Below are 13,864 nucleotides of genomic sequence, written 5' to 3'. Positions count from 1 at the left end.
AATTACTCATTATACATAAAAATTATATTTGACGATGGCAACAGTATAATTGAATTTTTGTATGTTCTTGCAATTAATGTTGGTTTATAAGTTTGTTAGTCACTTCCAACTGCCCCTGAAGAAATAATCCCCGTAAACCTGAACGTACAACAAAATGGCCTACGTCAAGGGGTACGCCTTCCATATTTTTAATTAACGTGATTTCCACACATACAGTAAATTGAGGTTAAAGGTAGTGCCGATATAATTAAGTTCTTGTTATCTTAAATCCATTTACATAACTATTTTAATTGACAAGAAAAATTTATTTACTTTGCAAATAAATAATTTAATTAGAAATACTATCATTTGAACTGTGTTTAAATTAAATATGATTTGAATAAAATGCATATCTATACCCACTTTATGTTTATTAATACACACATATCTATTTAATTGAAATACTATTATACATATATAATTTTTATTAATTGATTATGAGTATACAAAATATCATACAATCTATAACATGCAATTGCAACAAAAGACTTATGCTAGAATTATAAAAAAAGGAAGTAAATACAAAATTTTTAAATTTACTAGAAACTTGGGATTAAAAATATAAAATATTCTGTTTCGTTAAACAACTTATTTGTATTGTCATTATTTACACAAAGTGTTGTTTATTTCTTAAGCAGTACTTCTAAACTATTGCAATACACATTAAGAAAATTATATTTTCCGTTATACAAAGTATGCACAAAAATTTCAATAATAATATATAATATATAAATGTTACAGAATTAATATTATAATATCAATGAACTTTAGGCTTCGCAGATTTAACTTTTTTTAATTTTTTAAGACCATTAATATTTGTCTTTAAAAGATTCCAATATGCTTGTTGAAATTTATTTACATCCTTAGAATGAATCTGAAATACAAAATATTTATCAGTTAGATTCTTTCACAAAAATTAAAATAAATTATTGTACACGTATGTTGATAACATACAACAGTAGAAATTTTCTTGGATCGTAAGGTTGCCCTTACTAAACAGAGATATTCACTCGGTGTCGGTAATGGAGGCCTTCCTGCTTTAGGTACTGGTTTATTATGTCCATTAACTAAAAAAAAAAGTAAATTTCAGTCAAATTTTGTATTTTAACAATTCCGGCAATATAACAATGTAAATACTTACACCTCTTAATAGTTAGTACAACAGAACCAGAAATTCGAGATTTGTCGAAAAGTCGTGTTAGCTCCACTAAAAACTAAAATTCAGATCAGTATAAAATCTTGGAAACAATAGTTGTTCGTGCATGAAAAATTACCGCATCGTTTTCGAGTAAAACCATTTTGCTAAGTTCAACATATGTTTATAAAATTTATTGGGCACTTGATACAAACACCACTTGATCAATCAATTCATGACAACCACTATGACCAATAATGACGTGACGAGCATGTCGAATTTACCGTTATGGAGTATTTACATGTAGCGACAGAATATTTTTAAGCAACACATACAATTCAACTTACGAAATTCCATTTGAAATATTTTATTTAACTTGATTATATATATATTGTACTTTCATTAATAAATAAGAAATATTTCACCGTTATTAGTTGCTATATATTGTGAAAGCAATTTCTCGTAACAATATAATTTTCACAGCACGAGGAACATTCTCCCTCAACAGAAAACACTATACTACCATGTAAATAAAAGTTGAAACGTGTTTGCGAAAATATTTTGTAACGTGAATAAAAATTTTTGCAAAATCATAATGAATAGTTTAAGTTTACATATAAGAATTTGTAAAGATGACAAGTGTATTTATCAAAAATGTAATAACTTAGTTCCAATAAATACAAAAAGTTTAACTCACTTAATCTCTTGCTTGAAGGATATGCAAATTGAATCTAATGATTTTTTAACCGATCTCGTGGAAAAACAAAACAGTTCGATTAATGTTAAAAGTAATTTTGAAATTTAAAAGTTGTTTAATCGCACATTTATAAGAACTAATATTCTTCTTTAAATTTTAGATCGGCTAGCATCAGAAAACGAGTCGGATTCTGAGGAGGAAATCGAAGTTAATTCTAAGAAGTCTAAACTGACTAATTAATAACTTGATATAATATTCTGAACTTTATCTGTATACTTATATCAGTATCTTATAATGTAGTAAATTTATTTCATATGTATTGACAAGTGTATTATTCAAAGAATTTGTGATGGTTAGAAGAAGTAGATCAAAGATAAAGGATATGTTATGAATTATAATCAATAAAAGAACATCAGATCAGTAAATATAAACTTTTTGGTATGTATATCTATTGTCATTTATAACATCTACACATTGCAATTATATTTGTTTAATTAATATCAAACTGTCTAATTTTTAAAATTATTATAACTACATATGTTATAATGAATTAATGTTCAATTTTATTGAAGATATAACATGTCTGCAATGCTATCAAATGAAGTCCAATTACGCTATATAATAGAATGGTTTCAAGAATGGTCAGAAATGCAAAGAAATGATTTTTTGGATGTGCTTTTGGAACAATGTGGACCCTTGGATGTTGTTAATGGACTAGTTTTAAAAATGGGAACTTTAGGACATATGAATGAATCTGATAGACCTCCCAGTCTATTTCAATGTCGTGTAAAACTTTTTCGAGAATGGAGCCATAACTGGACTCAACAAGAAAAGGAATCTCTTCTTTTGTCTATTAAAAATATTGATCCTCTGTTCGCAGAAAAGTATGAAGAACGTTTGTTGGCTTTAGTAAACGAAGAAAAAAATGATAAGTAAACATTCTATTATGAATAATGTTTTATAAGAATATATTAAAAAAAATGATACTTCTACCAAATTAGAAATAGTTTCAAAGAATGAAAAAATTTTGAACATGAAAACATAATCAAAAGTAAAAAATATGCTTGAAGTAGTATATTCCAATGTCAGTCTTTAAATTTGTGATATTTAATAATATTGAATCTGTGAGGTTTATATATACATTCCAACATTATTTTTCGATATTCATTTTTTAAATATTTCCCCTTTATTTATTTACAAATAACAATTGTTGACATTTTATATTTACATACAAATACACTAATTATTATAAATTATAAAAAGATATAGATTTTACTTATATTATTCACAAGTGTTATTTATTATACATATCAATGATTTCAATAAAGTTTTTAGCTATCATTATATCTTCTTATGATTACATTTTATTGAATCTTTAGAATATATCACTTAATTTTATATCATTTAAAATTAAGATAAATATACTATTCATAAAGTACAAAACTTGAAAAATAAAAATGCATTGTACATTTTATGTTCATAAAACTTTAACATTTTAAATTATCATGTTTTTAAAAATTCAATATAATATATTAGTATTTCATTCCATTGGAAAACAGAGTAGGGGGAATGTATATTGCACATTTATTTACTTACTTGTATAATTGATCCTGTAATTACAATTTTCCTTCTCGTTGAAGCCATTTCATACATATTGCTTTAATAGTAGTTTGACCAAGTCTGTCAGATTCTTTTAAAATTTTTCTTACATCTTGTGCCCTTGAATACTTAACAGCTAATAGATATGCAGCTTTTAATTGCTTGAATTCAATGTATGCATTTATCTAAAAATTGAAAATGATAATCATAAAAATAAAAAAAATTATATAAAATTAAGTCTTACCTTCAGTTCTATGTCTGTTATTAATCTAATAAGATTATGAATATCATTTTTTTGAATTGATTCTGGTTCATTGTGTAAATGATTCAATAACAATTTGACACAATGTGTCAATACATAATCTGATATAATGTGTGAATTTGGAATCCCAGAAGTGTAACAGCACTTAATTAATTGTTCAATTGCAGGAATGTTGTTTTTCATTGTCAAAATATGCCCAGCTAAAGAATATATCTTTAGCCGCGGTAAATTATAATCTGAAATAATATGTATTATTTAGATAAGTAGATAAATGGTGTCATGAAACATTTATGTTACATTTAAATTACTGAAGAAAACCTTGCATTATTCTAAACGCTATCCCAAATCCTTCTTCAATATTATGTCCACAAAGAATGGCTAAAACAGCTAAATCGATTTTCTGCTGTTGAGTACCAAATAATGTCGGTAATTCAAAAATATGAGAACTGTTAGTATCCTTATCTGGAAATAGGTTCAAAAACTGAAGGGGAGCTCTTCCTTCTTTTTCGCAATTTGCTAGAAATTTTGTAATTTCCATCTGTCTACAGATGGTATTTATATGTTTATCTATTTCTGAAGGCTCCATCTCCATAGTTAAAATTCCTTGATTGCTATGCATGGAACTTGTACTTTTTTTTCTTTTCCTATTCAATGTTTCAAGTTGTAATTCGGACTCTAAATGTCTTTGGGCGTCGATTAAAAAATGTGTTCTGGCACATAAATCTGTATAACTAGTTATTTCTTGAAGATAAAAACGTATACATGTCATTGCTGCTCTCACAGAGTCTTTCATAAACAGTTGCAGTTGGTACAAAATATTTAAATATTGCTTTTTTTCTAAACTATGACAGACATATATTAAATACTTCTTCCAGATTAATAAACTTGGTTCCTTATTTATCATACTTTCTTGAAGTTTCTCAACAGTTCCATTTTTTAAACAGTATAAATAAACTGCATTGAAAAATAGATCAGGTTCTAAATCATTTTGTAAGGTAAAAGTAAGACACTTGTTAAATTCTTCATGTTTTAAGAAAAATTCTAAAATTGAATTATAACTTCCATAAGTTAGCAAATAATAAAGACTTTCATGGTAATAAAGGTTTTGTATAATTGTAAATGTATTTTTAACATTTGGTTGTCTTTGACTTGTCAGTGTGAAGTTCCCAAAATTATTTAATATTTCCTGAGAGGCGCTAGATTTATACTGATGGGGATATTGCGCATATTGTTTGTACATGTTTAAATTATCTATTATTTGTAAAATTTCTGTCAGTAATGGTGGATCTTTCAATGGACGATTTTTGGAGAATTCTGTTTTTTTTAAGTTAAGCTCATCTATTTTGCTTTTCTCATCTTTATTAGTTTTAGTTACTGATGTTTGAGTTTCTCTTGTTCTTATATTTTCTGATTCCTTTGGATATGATAAAATGACCCAGTCATCGAAGTTTTCATACTGTACTTTATCCAGACAGTGGAAAAATTTATCTCGTGCTTGATCAAAATATCCCATTTTCAAACAGGCTTTACCCCAAGTTGCCCAAACACCTTGTGTGTCTAACCCTGCCTTAGTACTTACATCCAAAGCAATAGTCCATTGTTCTTTTTCGATTAGAAGATCTCTTAATTTCCTTAATCTTCGTTTATGTAAATCATCAGATGGTATAAGATGCAAACAATCAGATTGCACAAGACTCGTGATAAGATCTACTTGTGACAAAAATCTGTCGCAATGTACTAATCCAGCATTGAGGCCCAATTTAGCGCATTTAACCTTTGCAGCAATCAAGAGAGAACGTATCATTTTGATGATTACAACGTGATCCACTTCAGGATTTATTTTTCCGTTAACGGGTTGCAAAAGATGCTTCATTTCATCGCAACAATCTAATAAAAAACTACAGTAATACATTTCACTAAGTATCTTTAAATCAAAAAACTTTATTAAGAAATATTTAAATATAATTATTACCTAGTGTACGTTTTATGGTCAGAATGTAAGTTAAGAATAGCCAAACATAAAGAAATGTTTGGCGCATATTCAAATGAAAATTCTTCCCTGATAGTTTCATTATGTTTTTGGTTTCTTGTTAGCCGCCAATAATCAAATACCTCGCTATTTGGAGTGGATGATGTTCCTTGAAGAACATGTGCTTGTAGAGCAGTTTGCCGTTTACAATCGTCACAAACACGTACAAGTACAGAAGGTGGATAACCGGAAATTTGCATACGATGTTGGGAACATGTTGCACAAATAACACGACCGCATCTTCGACAGTGATGTCTTCTGTTAAACATTGAAAATATAACGTTTTTGCAGCAACTGCATTTTCTGGCCTGTTAAATAGAAAGAAACAGTTAAATGATTTATATAATGTAAATTATTGAAAGATATTGAAATATCAGTTTTATATACCTTATCATTAGGTACCCATTCTTCTTTGGTAGGAACTAATAGAGGCATAACAAATTCAGTATTTTCAGATTCTGAAGCAGAACATTGTACATTTCTTGATCTGGTTTCAACTATGTCACATTGTAAAGAAACACGACAATCTAGCGATTTTTTAGCATAAAATCTTATAATCTCGTCAAAGTTATTTCTTGAAATATTTACTTGTTCTAATTTATTTTGAATTTTGTTTAATATTTTTTGAATATTTTCGAATTTACAATTCATGAGTAATTGTTCTAACATTAACAATGGTTCTTTTATAAGATGAATGTATAGTGGCCTCTCTTGAACTTCTAACACACTTAAAATATCAATTCCTAATAAAGTTCTTCGATATTTTATAGTTTCTGTTGCTTTACAATATTGTAATAAATAGTTACAAATAAACTGCAGTGAATCAATGGATTCTAACTTTTTTAGTATGATCTTGCATAGTTTAATTGATTGATCCAAAGGTAATGTTTGAAGAAACTGCAGAAAAAAATATGTTTACGTTACGATTACATAAATATTATAGCTTATACGCTATTAATTTTATAGTATTTTATAAATTACCTTCAAAGTTTGTTTAAAATTTTGAGATTCACTTTTTAAAAGACCAATTAAAAACTCTTCCGTCATAATAGGATGCAACTCTAAAGAAAATGCTTGACATTCCATCCATTCTAAGCACAATTCAAATTTGTCTGCATTCATTAGTGATTTGATAATATGCAATGGATCAATTTTGTCTGTACAGTAAACAATGTCATACCAACTTTCATCAGATTGAGTTTCACAGTATGGAAGCATTTTATGAAAAATAAGTACTCTGTTTAAAATTTCATTCAATTGAAGTTTACAGTGTGCAGGTAATTTATCATTATCTATATGATACACTGCATAAAGCAAAGCTTGTTCACAAACTGTTATATGCCACTTATTGATATTATACAATACTGTTTGACTTAATGCATACACATCTTTAATTTGGTACAAACATTGTAATGTTCCCACATCTGATGTGCTACTTTTTTTGGAAACGATATAACCAATAACTTTATCTTTAAAATATTGCAACTCTGTACTTAGAGTCAAATGACTTGGCAAAGCATTTACAAGTTTTAAACAAGCATTCCATTTATTTTCATTTAACATAGATTCAAAATGGGACCACAATCGCTTTGTTGATATTATTTCAAGAATGGCTGTGAGAGTTGGATTATTTTCAAATAATGATTTCATTTCTTCTATCCAAGATGAACCCAAGAGATTTTCAAGACATGCAGTGCGTTTCAAATTATCACAACTGTTTTCTAAAATAGTTGGATTTTCATTTTGTATCCTTTGTAAAAGATAGGAAATGATCCAACATTGACTTTCCAAATATTGTAATAAACTTGGCCTTATAGTATGAGTTTTCCAAACAGCCTTATATTGATTAGTTTGCTTCTGAGGATGTATAATAGGACCATTTAAATAATTCAATAGTATACTATACGAATAGGAAGATGGCATATATTGCACAAGTATGTCTTTATCAGATTTAAAATAATTATTTATTGAAAACAAGTTGTCGTTATTACTACCATCCTGCAAATCACTTTTCTGATTTTGAGCTATAAAATTTTGATACCGTTTTACAATTTCAGGTAATAGAATTGTTATTTGAGTTTCTATGTTCTGTATAGATTTCTCAGATCTTAATGAATAATAATCAAGATATTCGTGGAAAGCACTAATTAAATCCTTGTTTAATGATTCGGCCTTACATACCTGTGAAGATAAGATAAAATATCATTAATAAGAAACACCTGATACATCAAATATATTAATAAAAAAATTATATGAAAAAAAATACTTACTTTGATACAGGGTGTTCCATAAAACTCATTAGCCATCATAAAAAACACTGTTGGATGAACACTATTGTATGTAATATCCAAATCTTGCCATGCTTGTTCATTAAGTTCTTCAACTGGTATAAAAAGGTTCTTATCCAATATAATATTGTCTAATAACTTTGATCTAAGTGCAGCAAGGGTTACAAGGCCTAAATCACCGATTAAGTAACCAATAGACATCAACGAAATAGCATGCTGCAAACTATTGAAAGGAGGATAATTTGCCCAGACAGTTAAAGTAGCATGTAGATACATTAGATTCCATGTATTTAAAAGGAAAGTAAGTGTGTCATCTTCTACAGATAATTCACTTAGGTCCAAACTCACAAGACGAGATGTCTTTTTTAACACATTTTGAATATCAGGATGCTTAGAAATAGTTCTACAAATGTCGTGACTCAAGTGAGACTGACCTAAATTTAAATTATACAAAATTTGTAAAAACTCGGTTAATATTTCCGAAACACACTGATTTGGTCCTTGAATTTTATAACTTACATCCTGTAATAAAATTACTATTTTATATTTTGCATAATATTTCTAACATATTGTACAGTCATTTATAAAAGTAATACATACCGAATTATATGTAGCTTTATTTAAAATAATACATCCATTTTCTTTTCTAATATTAATATAATTTACATCTTTCTCATAAAAGAATTTAGGATAAACATTTGTAAGAATACTATGGGCTAAATTAACTTGTAAATTGTGAGCAATTGGTTCAAGTTTATGTGGTTCAATTTTAAGTTCAAATATTTGATAACCAAAACAATAATGTAATGGAACTTTTAATAAATCAGAAACTGTAAGTATAGTATGTTCAGTAGGAACGATCGAGTGCAAGAGTTGCAAATGAGAACATACATTTTGCATGTATTTCTTAGTTCCACAAGAAATAGCAGCTACCTTGCTAAGCACCTTTAAACCGGGCAAATAATTACTATCTTTCAAAATTTTATTGATTGTGTTTTTGTTTGCCTGCGATTTTTTGAATTCGAGGTGTTTATTCATAATTTCATTCCAAAAATCATCTCTTTTTTTGTATTCCTTTACAGATAATGCATTTTTTGCATCGCATAATATATTTTCTATAGATAATTCTTCATTATTTTCAGATAGTAACTGATGAAGTGTAAAAAAGAAATGTGCATATTCTGTATTGTCAAGTGTTTTACATAATTTTAAATATTTCATTGCAACTTCACACAGATTGTATGAAATAAGATAGATTTGACTCATAGTTAATGCCACATCTAATGCACATAATGTTAATATTTCATTGTTGCTAAGAATTCCTATACTCAGCATTCGCAAATTAATTTCTTGAGATGCCAAAAAGGTTTCAAGTTGGCTAGTGTGTCTAAATGACTGTATACCTTCTTGCATAACCAATCTTATATTCTACGAAAACGTAACAATTGTTAAGTGAAATATTTCATTTTACAAGAAAAATAAGTTGATTTCTATTAACATACCTCTAACATGGAAGGTTGTAGAGTTTCTGTAGAGTGGGTTTTGTCATTTAATGTATGGTCTTCTTTATTTAAATTCCTTTTAAATGTATGTAATGCTTTTGAAAATTCTACTTCTCCATTTAATTGAGTACCTTTTATATCAGATGTCTGGAAAATAAAGAAAAATGAAGCTAAACATGTTCCTACGAAAAATATCATTTATATGGTTGTTATTTAATGTTTCTGTTATACCATTACCACTGTATAAAGTTGAGCACTATAAATGATATGATCTCTAATCACTGTTATAGATAATTTTTCTACTAATGCTTTAAATTTATGCAGATCAATTTAGAAAATGAGAAAGTATTTGAGATTTCATCTGATAGCAAAGATTATGATGAAGAAAATGAAAATGAACTGATACAACCTGCAGATTTAGCAGAATTAAAATTTAATATAGAAGATGAAAGTAGATATAAACCTTTACATTCATATGTGGACAATTACAATAAACGTAAAACAGTGAATAAAATGCAATATATAAATGAACTTCCTAATTTAAAACCACATATATGGGAAAGTTCTAACATAGAAGTAGATAAACCATTTATCGCGGGTTTTAAAGAAGATCTGGATAAAGTGTTTAATAATTAATTAATAAATTGCATATGCAAATTAAAATGTAACTTCAGTCAGCATACATTTTCAGATTATAAAAGCTGCAAGATCAAGACATTTATAAAAGAGTCCATCGAGCAAAACATAATAATGAACAATATGATACTCCTATTACGAAAATAAATCATCAGAATGAATATACAATCACTACTGAGAATGATTTAAACATAGAACCAGAAGAAGAAGTCTATGATTATGGAAAATTCAAAAAGGAATATGAAGAACAAATAGCAGAAGATATAACTACTAATAATAAAACGTTCAATGATACTGAAAAAAAGCAAGAACAACCGAAAGAAATACTTAAAAAACTATTCAGTTATGAAAATTGCACAGAAGTGTCTAAGAAACTTGGTATTAAGGCAGTAGATTGCTTGATTAATAATTATGAGCATGAAATGGATAAACCTGTAGTGAAGAAAACGTTATCAAAAATATGGTTAATCATTAAAGTATGGTTTTTAATTTATATATGTCTTGCAATTCCCTGTTGGTGCCACAAAGGTATAATATATGACTGAAAAATATTATCAGACATGATTTCAATAAGTAATTCGTAATAGCAATGTATAATTTTGTAGGATGGTGTTGTTGGTGTTTGCGCTGTAATGTTTTCTTTCCAAGAAAAAGAATACGTTTTGCAAAAAAGTATTATGCAACTAATCCCCCTGGTATATTAAGTATGCCAACAGAAAAGACAGAAGAAAAACAATTGATTACATATGAACCTACTGAGTTTGAAGAAGATGCATATAAAATATTTGAAGCTGCAATAAGAAACATATAAAAACATTGTCAATATTAATAGAATTACCTCTATAATGTTTTGGGCTTTTACGTAATTATTCATCCACAAACATCGTATAATGAGGCTTTCTTTGGTAGCCAATAAACAATTTATGAACAATGGTTTACGATTAATATCTTTTATTACTATATTATCTATAGTTGTTGCTGTGTTTTTAGAACGCTTTCGCCGCTTAGTATTAGTGTGTATTGGTTCCGATTCAGAACTGCTATTAGACTTGACTTTTGTGTCATCTGTGATACTGTTTTCTTGATAAAAAAGTATATTTTCTTTAAGATGATTTAACTTTCTTTCTGACAAAAGTTTGGTTTCAGATTTATTTGTAAAACTTTTGTCTGTTTCTTCAATATCAGTGTTTTCAGTGAACTGTGCATTTGTATAAAGTTCCAATCTCCATTTTGCATCAGTTACTGCTAGATTAATGAAAGAAATATGTTTTTGAATCTGTTCTATTTCGTCTGTACATTCATTTTCTTCTTTCATTTTTGTATATTCAGTTTCTGTAGCTGATATAATATTTTTCAAATGAAATAGTACATCTCTTACTGCATATTTATTACAAACAAAGGTTTCTAAAGGTTGTCTTATCCATTTATTTTCAAATTTTGATTGTTCAGGAAAAACACTTATATTGTTCTTCTCATTACTCTTTGGAATATGATCAAAATCTTTATGTTGTAAAAAAAGTAAACAAAATATATTTTCTATTACTTGAATGCGCAAACTAAGTGGATGTAACATTTGTACATAATGTTGCATGTTAGAAAAGTAATTTGCAATAGTAGATTGCCTTAAATTATAAGTATCACATAATAAAATAGCTTTCAGAGCATTTAATATACTGCAGTATGCATAAAAAATATTTTTAGATTCAGAAAGATCTTCTAATAAAGTTGTAATTTTATCGTGATCTTCATGTATATTTGTAGTCATTTTCAACACTGATAGGGTACTAAAATATTGTAGAAGGTTGAATATCCACTTAATAGAACCTTTTTGTTGAAAGTCAATCAATTCTGTTATTTCCTGAACTTGATTAGAATCTTTTATGTCAATATTTTCTTTCATCCAATTCAAGATATATTGTAAAATTTTTATATCTTTTTTCAAAGTAATTTTCAATTCATTTAGTGAAGAATCACATAATGCATTGAAATCATATTTTAATGTTAAAAAATTAATTGAATTAAATACAGATTCATAATTTTCTTCATTCCCATTCAAAGGGATTTCTTTCTGTGAATATTCATTTAGAACTTTGAATAGCAAAACAGGCCAAAAAATATTTATTAATTTACAGGACAGTATGGATGAAATGTCATCATATTTTCCATATGTTATTAAAGTATAACAAATATCCTAAAAGAAAAATAAAATTAAGTATAAGGATTGTACCCTTCTTTTGTTTTGCATAATATTAACTTACAAATTTGTATATAACATACCAAAATATCTATAACCCAGTGTAGTTTCATATTAGCCACTCTTTCTATAAGTTTACTTTTATTTATAAGTGGACTAGATGAACTAATAAAATGAAATAATTGTTCTTGAATTTTCAATGCATTATTTAAATTGTTAACAACTTTGGACTGTGCATAAGTTTCATTAAGGAAGATACACCACTTGTTAAAAAATGTTTTGTTTGTCCTTGAATATAATGCAGATTCAATATCTTGAATATTACATGTTTTCAATAATGCAGGAAAAAGCAACGTGGATAATAAATCCATATCAAGCTTGATTATATTCATTTTTGATATAATACACAATACACATCCAAAAGCATTTTGTTTAAATAATTTTAATTCTAACAATTCTTTTATAAGAGAAAAATATAAATCTTGTAAGGTATAAACAATGTCACTTGATGTGTTAGAATAGATTAATATTAATTCATTGAAGATCCAACATACAATAATTGGATTATTACATATATTTTGCTTCAAAAGCATGAAATATTCGTTATCATTTTCCTTAAAAACTTTTAAACTCTGTTGCTCTAAGTCATATTTTAATAACATTAATAATTCCTATAAAATGTATACACACAATTTATTATAAATATATTTGATGCTTTATAAAATAGAAAATGCATGAATAATAACAAACGAGATTAAATACCTGTTGTGAATGTTTTGTTAAATTTTTGCATAAAGACAAAGCATGTAATCGTTGTATGTAACTTTGTTGCTTTTCAATACATTTAATATCTAAAGTAGTATTGTCAATAAGTCTCTGTAATAATGTGTAAATAATCCATTGATGTTCATTTTCATTCTGCGTGTGGCTAATAAACATGAAAAAAGTCAAATATATAGATCATGCAATTTTAATTATTGTATTAACAATATTTAGTGATCTATTTTACTATGTGTACAATTTCAACATACTTACATTAAATTTGTAATTAAAGTTCTGGGCTCAATGAAATCCACAGTGTCATTATTACACTGAGGCAGAAGATGTTTATATTTATTATTTTCTTGGGAAATGATAAGAGATGTATACCATAATTTCGACGAAATATATTTACTTATTTCTAACATTTCTATTTCGCCTGACATTTTTCTAACGTTTATTTAACGTAAAAAAGCAACGACACACAAATTTCAGCCATGCGTCAACATTTTGATGAATAATATTAGTCACTGATTGATAAAATTTAATCCACCATATATATATAAATACTGTTCGTTCAACATAAAGTCTGTAGAGTTTTTCATATTCAATCTTGTGCGTGCGCTTTCCACCCCATTAGTTGTATACATGAACAAATGATGATGAACAAATGAATACACAGTGTTTCATAATTTTATACAAAGATAAAGTAGATGGCGCTCGT

The 13,864-nt window shown here is 27.3% G+C and overlaps 5 protein-coding genes across 12 annotated transcripts; 3 read left to right on the top strand and 2 right to left on the bottom strand.

The window, feature by feature from the left end:
- Nucleotides 1-29: 29 nt before the first annotated feature.
- LOC100879294 (uncharacterized protein C14orf119) lies at nucleotides 30-4,019 on the top strand. Of its 4 annotated transcripts, none has more exons than XM_076536064.1 (3): nucleotides 30-171; nucleotides 2,032-2,309; nucleotides 2,444-4,019. In XM_076536064.1, exon 3 carries the CDS (start codon nucleotides 2,451-2,453, stop codon nucleotides 2,805-2,807), a length of 357 nt encoding a protein of 118 aa, XP_076392179.1. In that variant the 5' UTR covers nucleotides 30-171; nucleotides 2,032-2,309; nucleotides 2,444-2,450; the 3' UTR covers nucleotides 2,808-4,019. The 4 variants fall into 4 exon arrangements, with proteins under 4 accessions (XP_076392179.1, XP_076392180.1, XP_076392178.1 ...); XM_076536065.1 differs by lacking the exon at nucleotides 30-171 and adding an exon at nucleotides 1,559-1,700; XM_076536063.1 differs by lacking the exon at nucleotides 30-171 and adding an exon at nucleotides 1,689-1,830.
- Nucleotides 609-1,469, bottom strand: Srp14 (signal recognition particle 14). Its single transcript, XM_003702643.3, has 4 exons — nucleotides 1,314-1,469; nucleotides 1,181-1,253; nucleotides 994-1,106; nucleotides 609-913 (listed from the first exon to the last, which is right to left on the bottom strand). The coding sequence occupies exons 1-4, from the start codon at nucleotides 1,335-1,337 to the stop codon at nucleotides 797-799; spliced, it is 327 nt and encodes a 108-aa protein (XP_003702691.1). The 5' UTR covers nucleotides 1,338-1,469; the 3' UTR covers nucleotides 609-796.
- Nucleotides 2,443-13,846, bottom strand: Sptz (zinc finger FYVE-type containing 26 spastizin). 5 transcript variants are annotated; one of them, XM_076535975.1, is made up of 13 exons: nucleotides 13,417-13,828; nucleotides 13,144-13,309; nucleotides 12,465-13,052; nucleotides 11,026-12,378; nucleotides 9,552-9,698; nucleotides 8,650-9,477; nucleotides 8,032-8,571; nucleotides 6,743-7,942; nucleotides 6,149-6,658; nucleotides 5,705-6,069; nucleotides 4,051-5,630; nucleotides 3,715-3,968; nucleotides 2,443-3,655 (listed from the first exon to the last, which is right to left on the bottom strand). In XM_076535975.1, the coding sequence occupies exons 1-13, from the start codon at nucleotides 13,584-13,586 to the stop codon at nucleotides 3,488-3,490; spliced, it is 7,869 nt and encodes a 2,622-aa protein (XP_076392090.1). In that variant the 5' UTR covers nucleotides 13,587-13,828; the 3' UTR covers nucleotides 2,443-3,487. The 5 variants fall into 5 exon arrangements, with proteins under 5 accessions (XP_076392090.1, XP_012139169.2, XP_076392092.1 ...); XM_076535977.1 differs by lacking the exon at nucleotides 2,443-3,655 and having other exon boundaries at nucleotides 3,891-3,968; nucleotides 5,312-5,630; nucleotides 13,417-13,846; XM_012283778.2 differs by lacking the exon at nucleotides 2,443-3,655 and having other exon boundaries at nucleotides 3,891-3,968; nucleotides 4,030-5,630; nucleotides 13,417-13,835.
- LOC105662334 (uncharacterized) lies at nucleotides 9,661-10,251 on the top strand. Its single transcript, XM_076536061.1, has 2 exons — nucleotides 9,661-9,799; nucleotides 9,876-10,251. The coding sequence occupies exons 1-2, from the start codon at nucleotides 9,716-9,718 to the stop codon at nucleotides 10,185-10,187; spliced, it is 396 nt and encodes a 131-aa protein (XP_076392176.1). The 5' UTR covers nucleotides 9,661-9,715; the 3' UTR covers nucleotides 10,188-10,251.
- LOC143265291 (uncharacterized) lies at nucleotides 10,250-11,120 on the top strand (the record flags this gene model as incomplete). The annotated part of the gene is made up of 2 exons (XM_076536573.1): nucleotides 10,250-10,715; nucleotides 10,793-11,120. Coding segments are annotated over 2 exons (672 nt in total), but the record flags the coding sequence as incomplete, so codon positions are not given.
- Nucleotides 13,847-13,864: the final 18 nt, after the last annotated feature.

The sequence above is a fragment of the Megachile rotundata genome, chromosome 10 (assembly GCF_050947335.1).
Source record: "Megachile rotundata isolate GNS110a chromosome 10, iyMegRotu1, whole genome shotgun sequence".
Taxonomy (NCBI): domain Eukaryota; kingdom Metazoa; phylum Arthropoda; class Insecta; order Hymenoptera; family Megachilidae; genus Megachile; species Megachile rotundata.
The sequence above is the reverse complement of the archived record's forward strand: the minus strand, read 5'-3'. Positions and strand labels throughout refer to the sequence as shown.

Bases quoted from the DNA above. Each gene is read 5' to 3' on its own strand.
- Srp14 (XM_003702643.3), bottom strand. From the start codon at position 1,337: ATGGTTTTACTCGAAAACGATGCG. The intron at 1,254-1,313 runs GTAATTTTTCAT...TCTGAATTTTAG, and splicing joins TTTTACTCGAAAACGATGCG to TTTTTAGTGGAGCTAACACG. The intron at 1,107-1,180 runs GTAAGTATTTAC...TTTTTTTTTTAG, and splicing joins TGTACTAACTATTAAGAGGT to TTAATGGACATAATAAACCA.
- LOC100879294 (XM_076536064.1), top strand. From the start codon at position 2,451: ATGTCTGCAATGCTATCAAATGAAGTCCAATTACGCTATATAATAGAA.
- LOC105662334 (XM_076536061.1), top strand. From the start codon at position 9,716: ATGAAGCTAAACATGTTCCTACGAAAAATATCATTTATATGGTTGTTA. The intron at 9,800-9,875 runs GTTGAGCACTAT...AAATTTATGCAG, and splicing joins TACCATTACCACTGTATAAA to ATCAATTTAGAAAATGAGAA.
- Sptz (XM_076535975.1), bottom strand. From the start codon at position 13,586: ATGTCAGGCGAAATAGAAATGTTAGAAATAAGTAAATATATTTCGTCG. The intron at 8,572-8,649 runs GTATGTATTACT...ATTTTATTACAG, and splicing joins ATAAAGCTACATATAATTCG to GATGTAAGTTATAAAATTCA. The intron at 3,656-3,714 runs GTAAGACTTAAT...TTCAATTTTTAG, and splicing joins TAACAGACATAGAACTGAAG to ATAAATGCATACATTGAATT.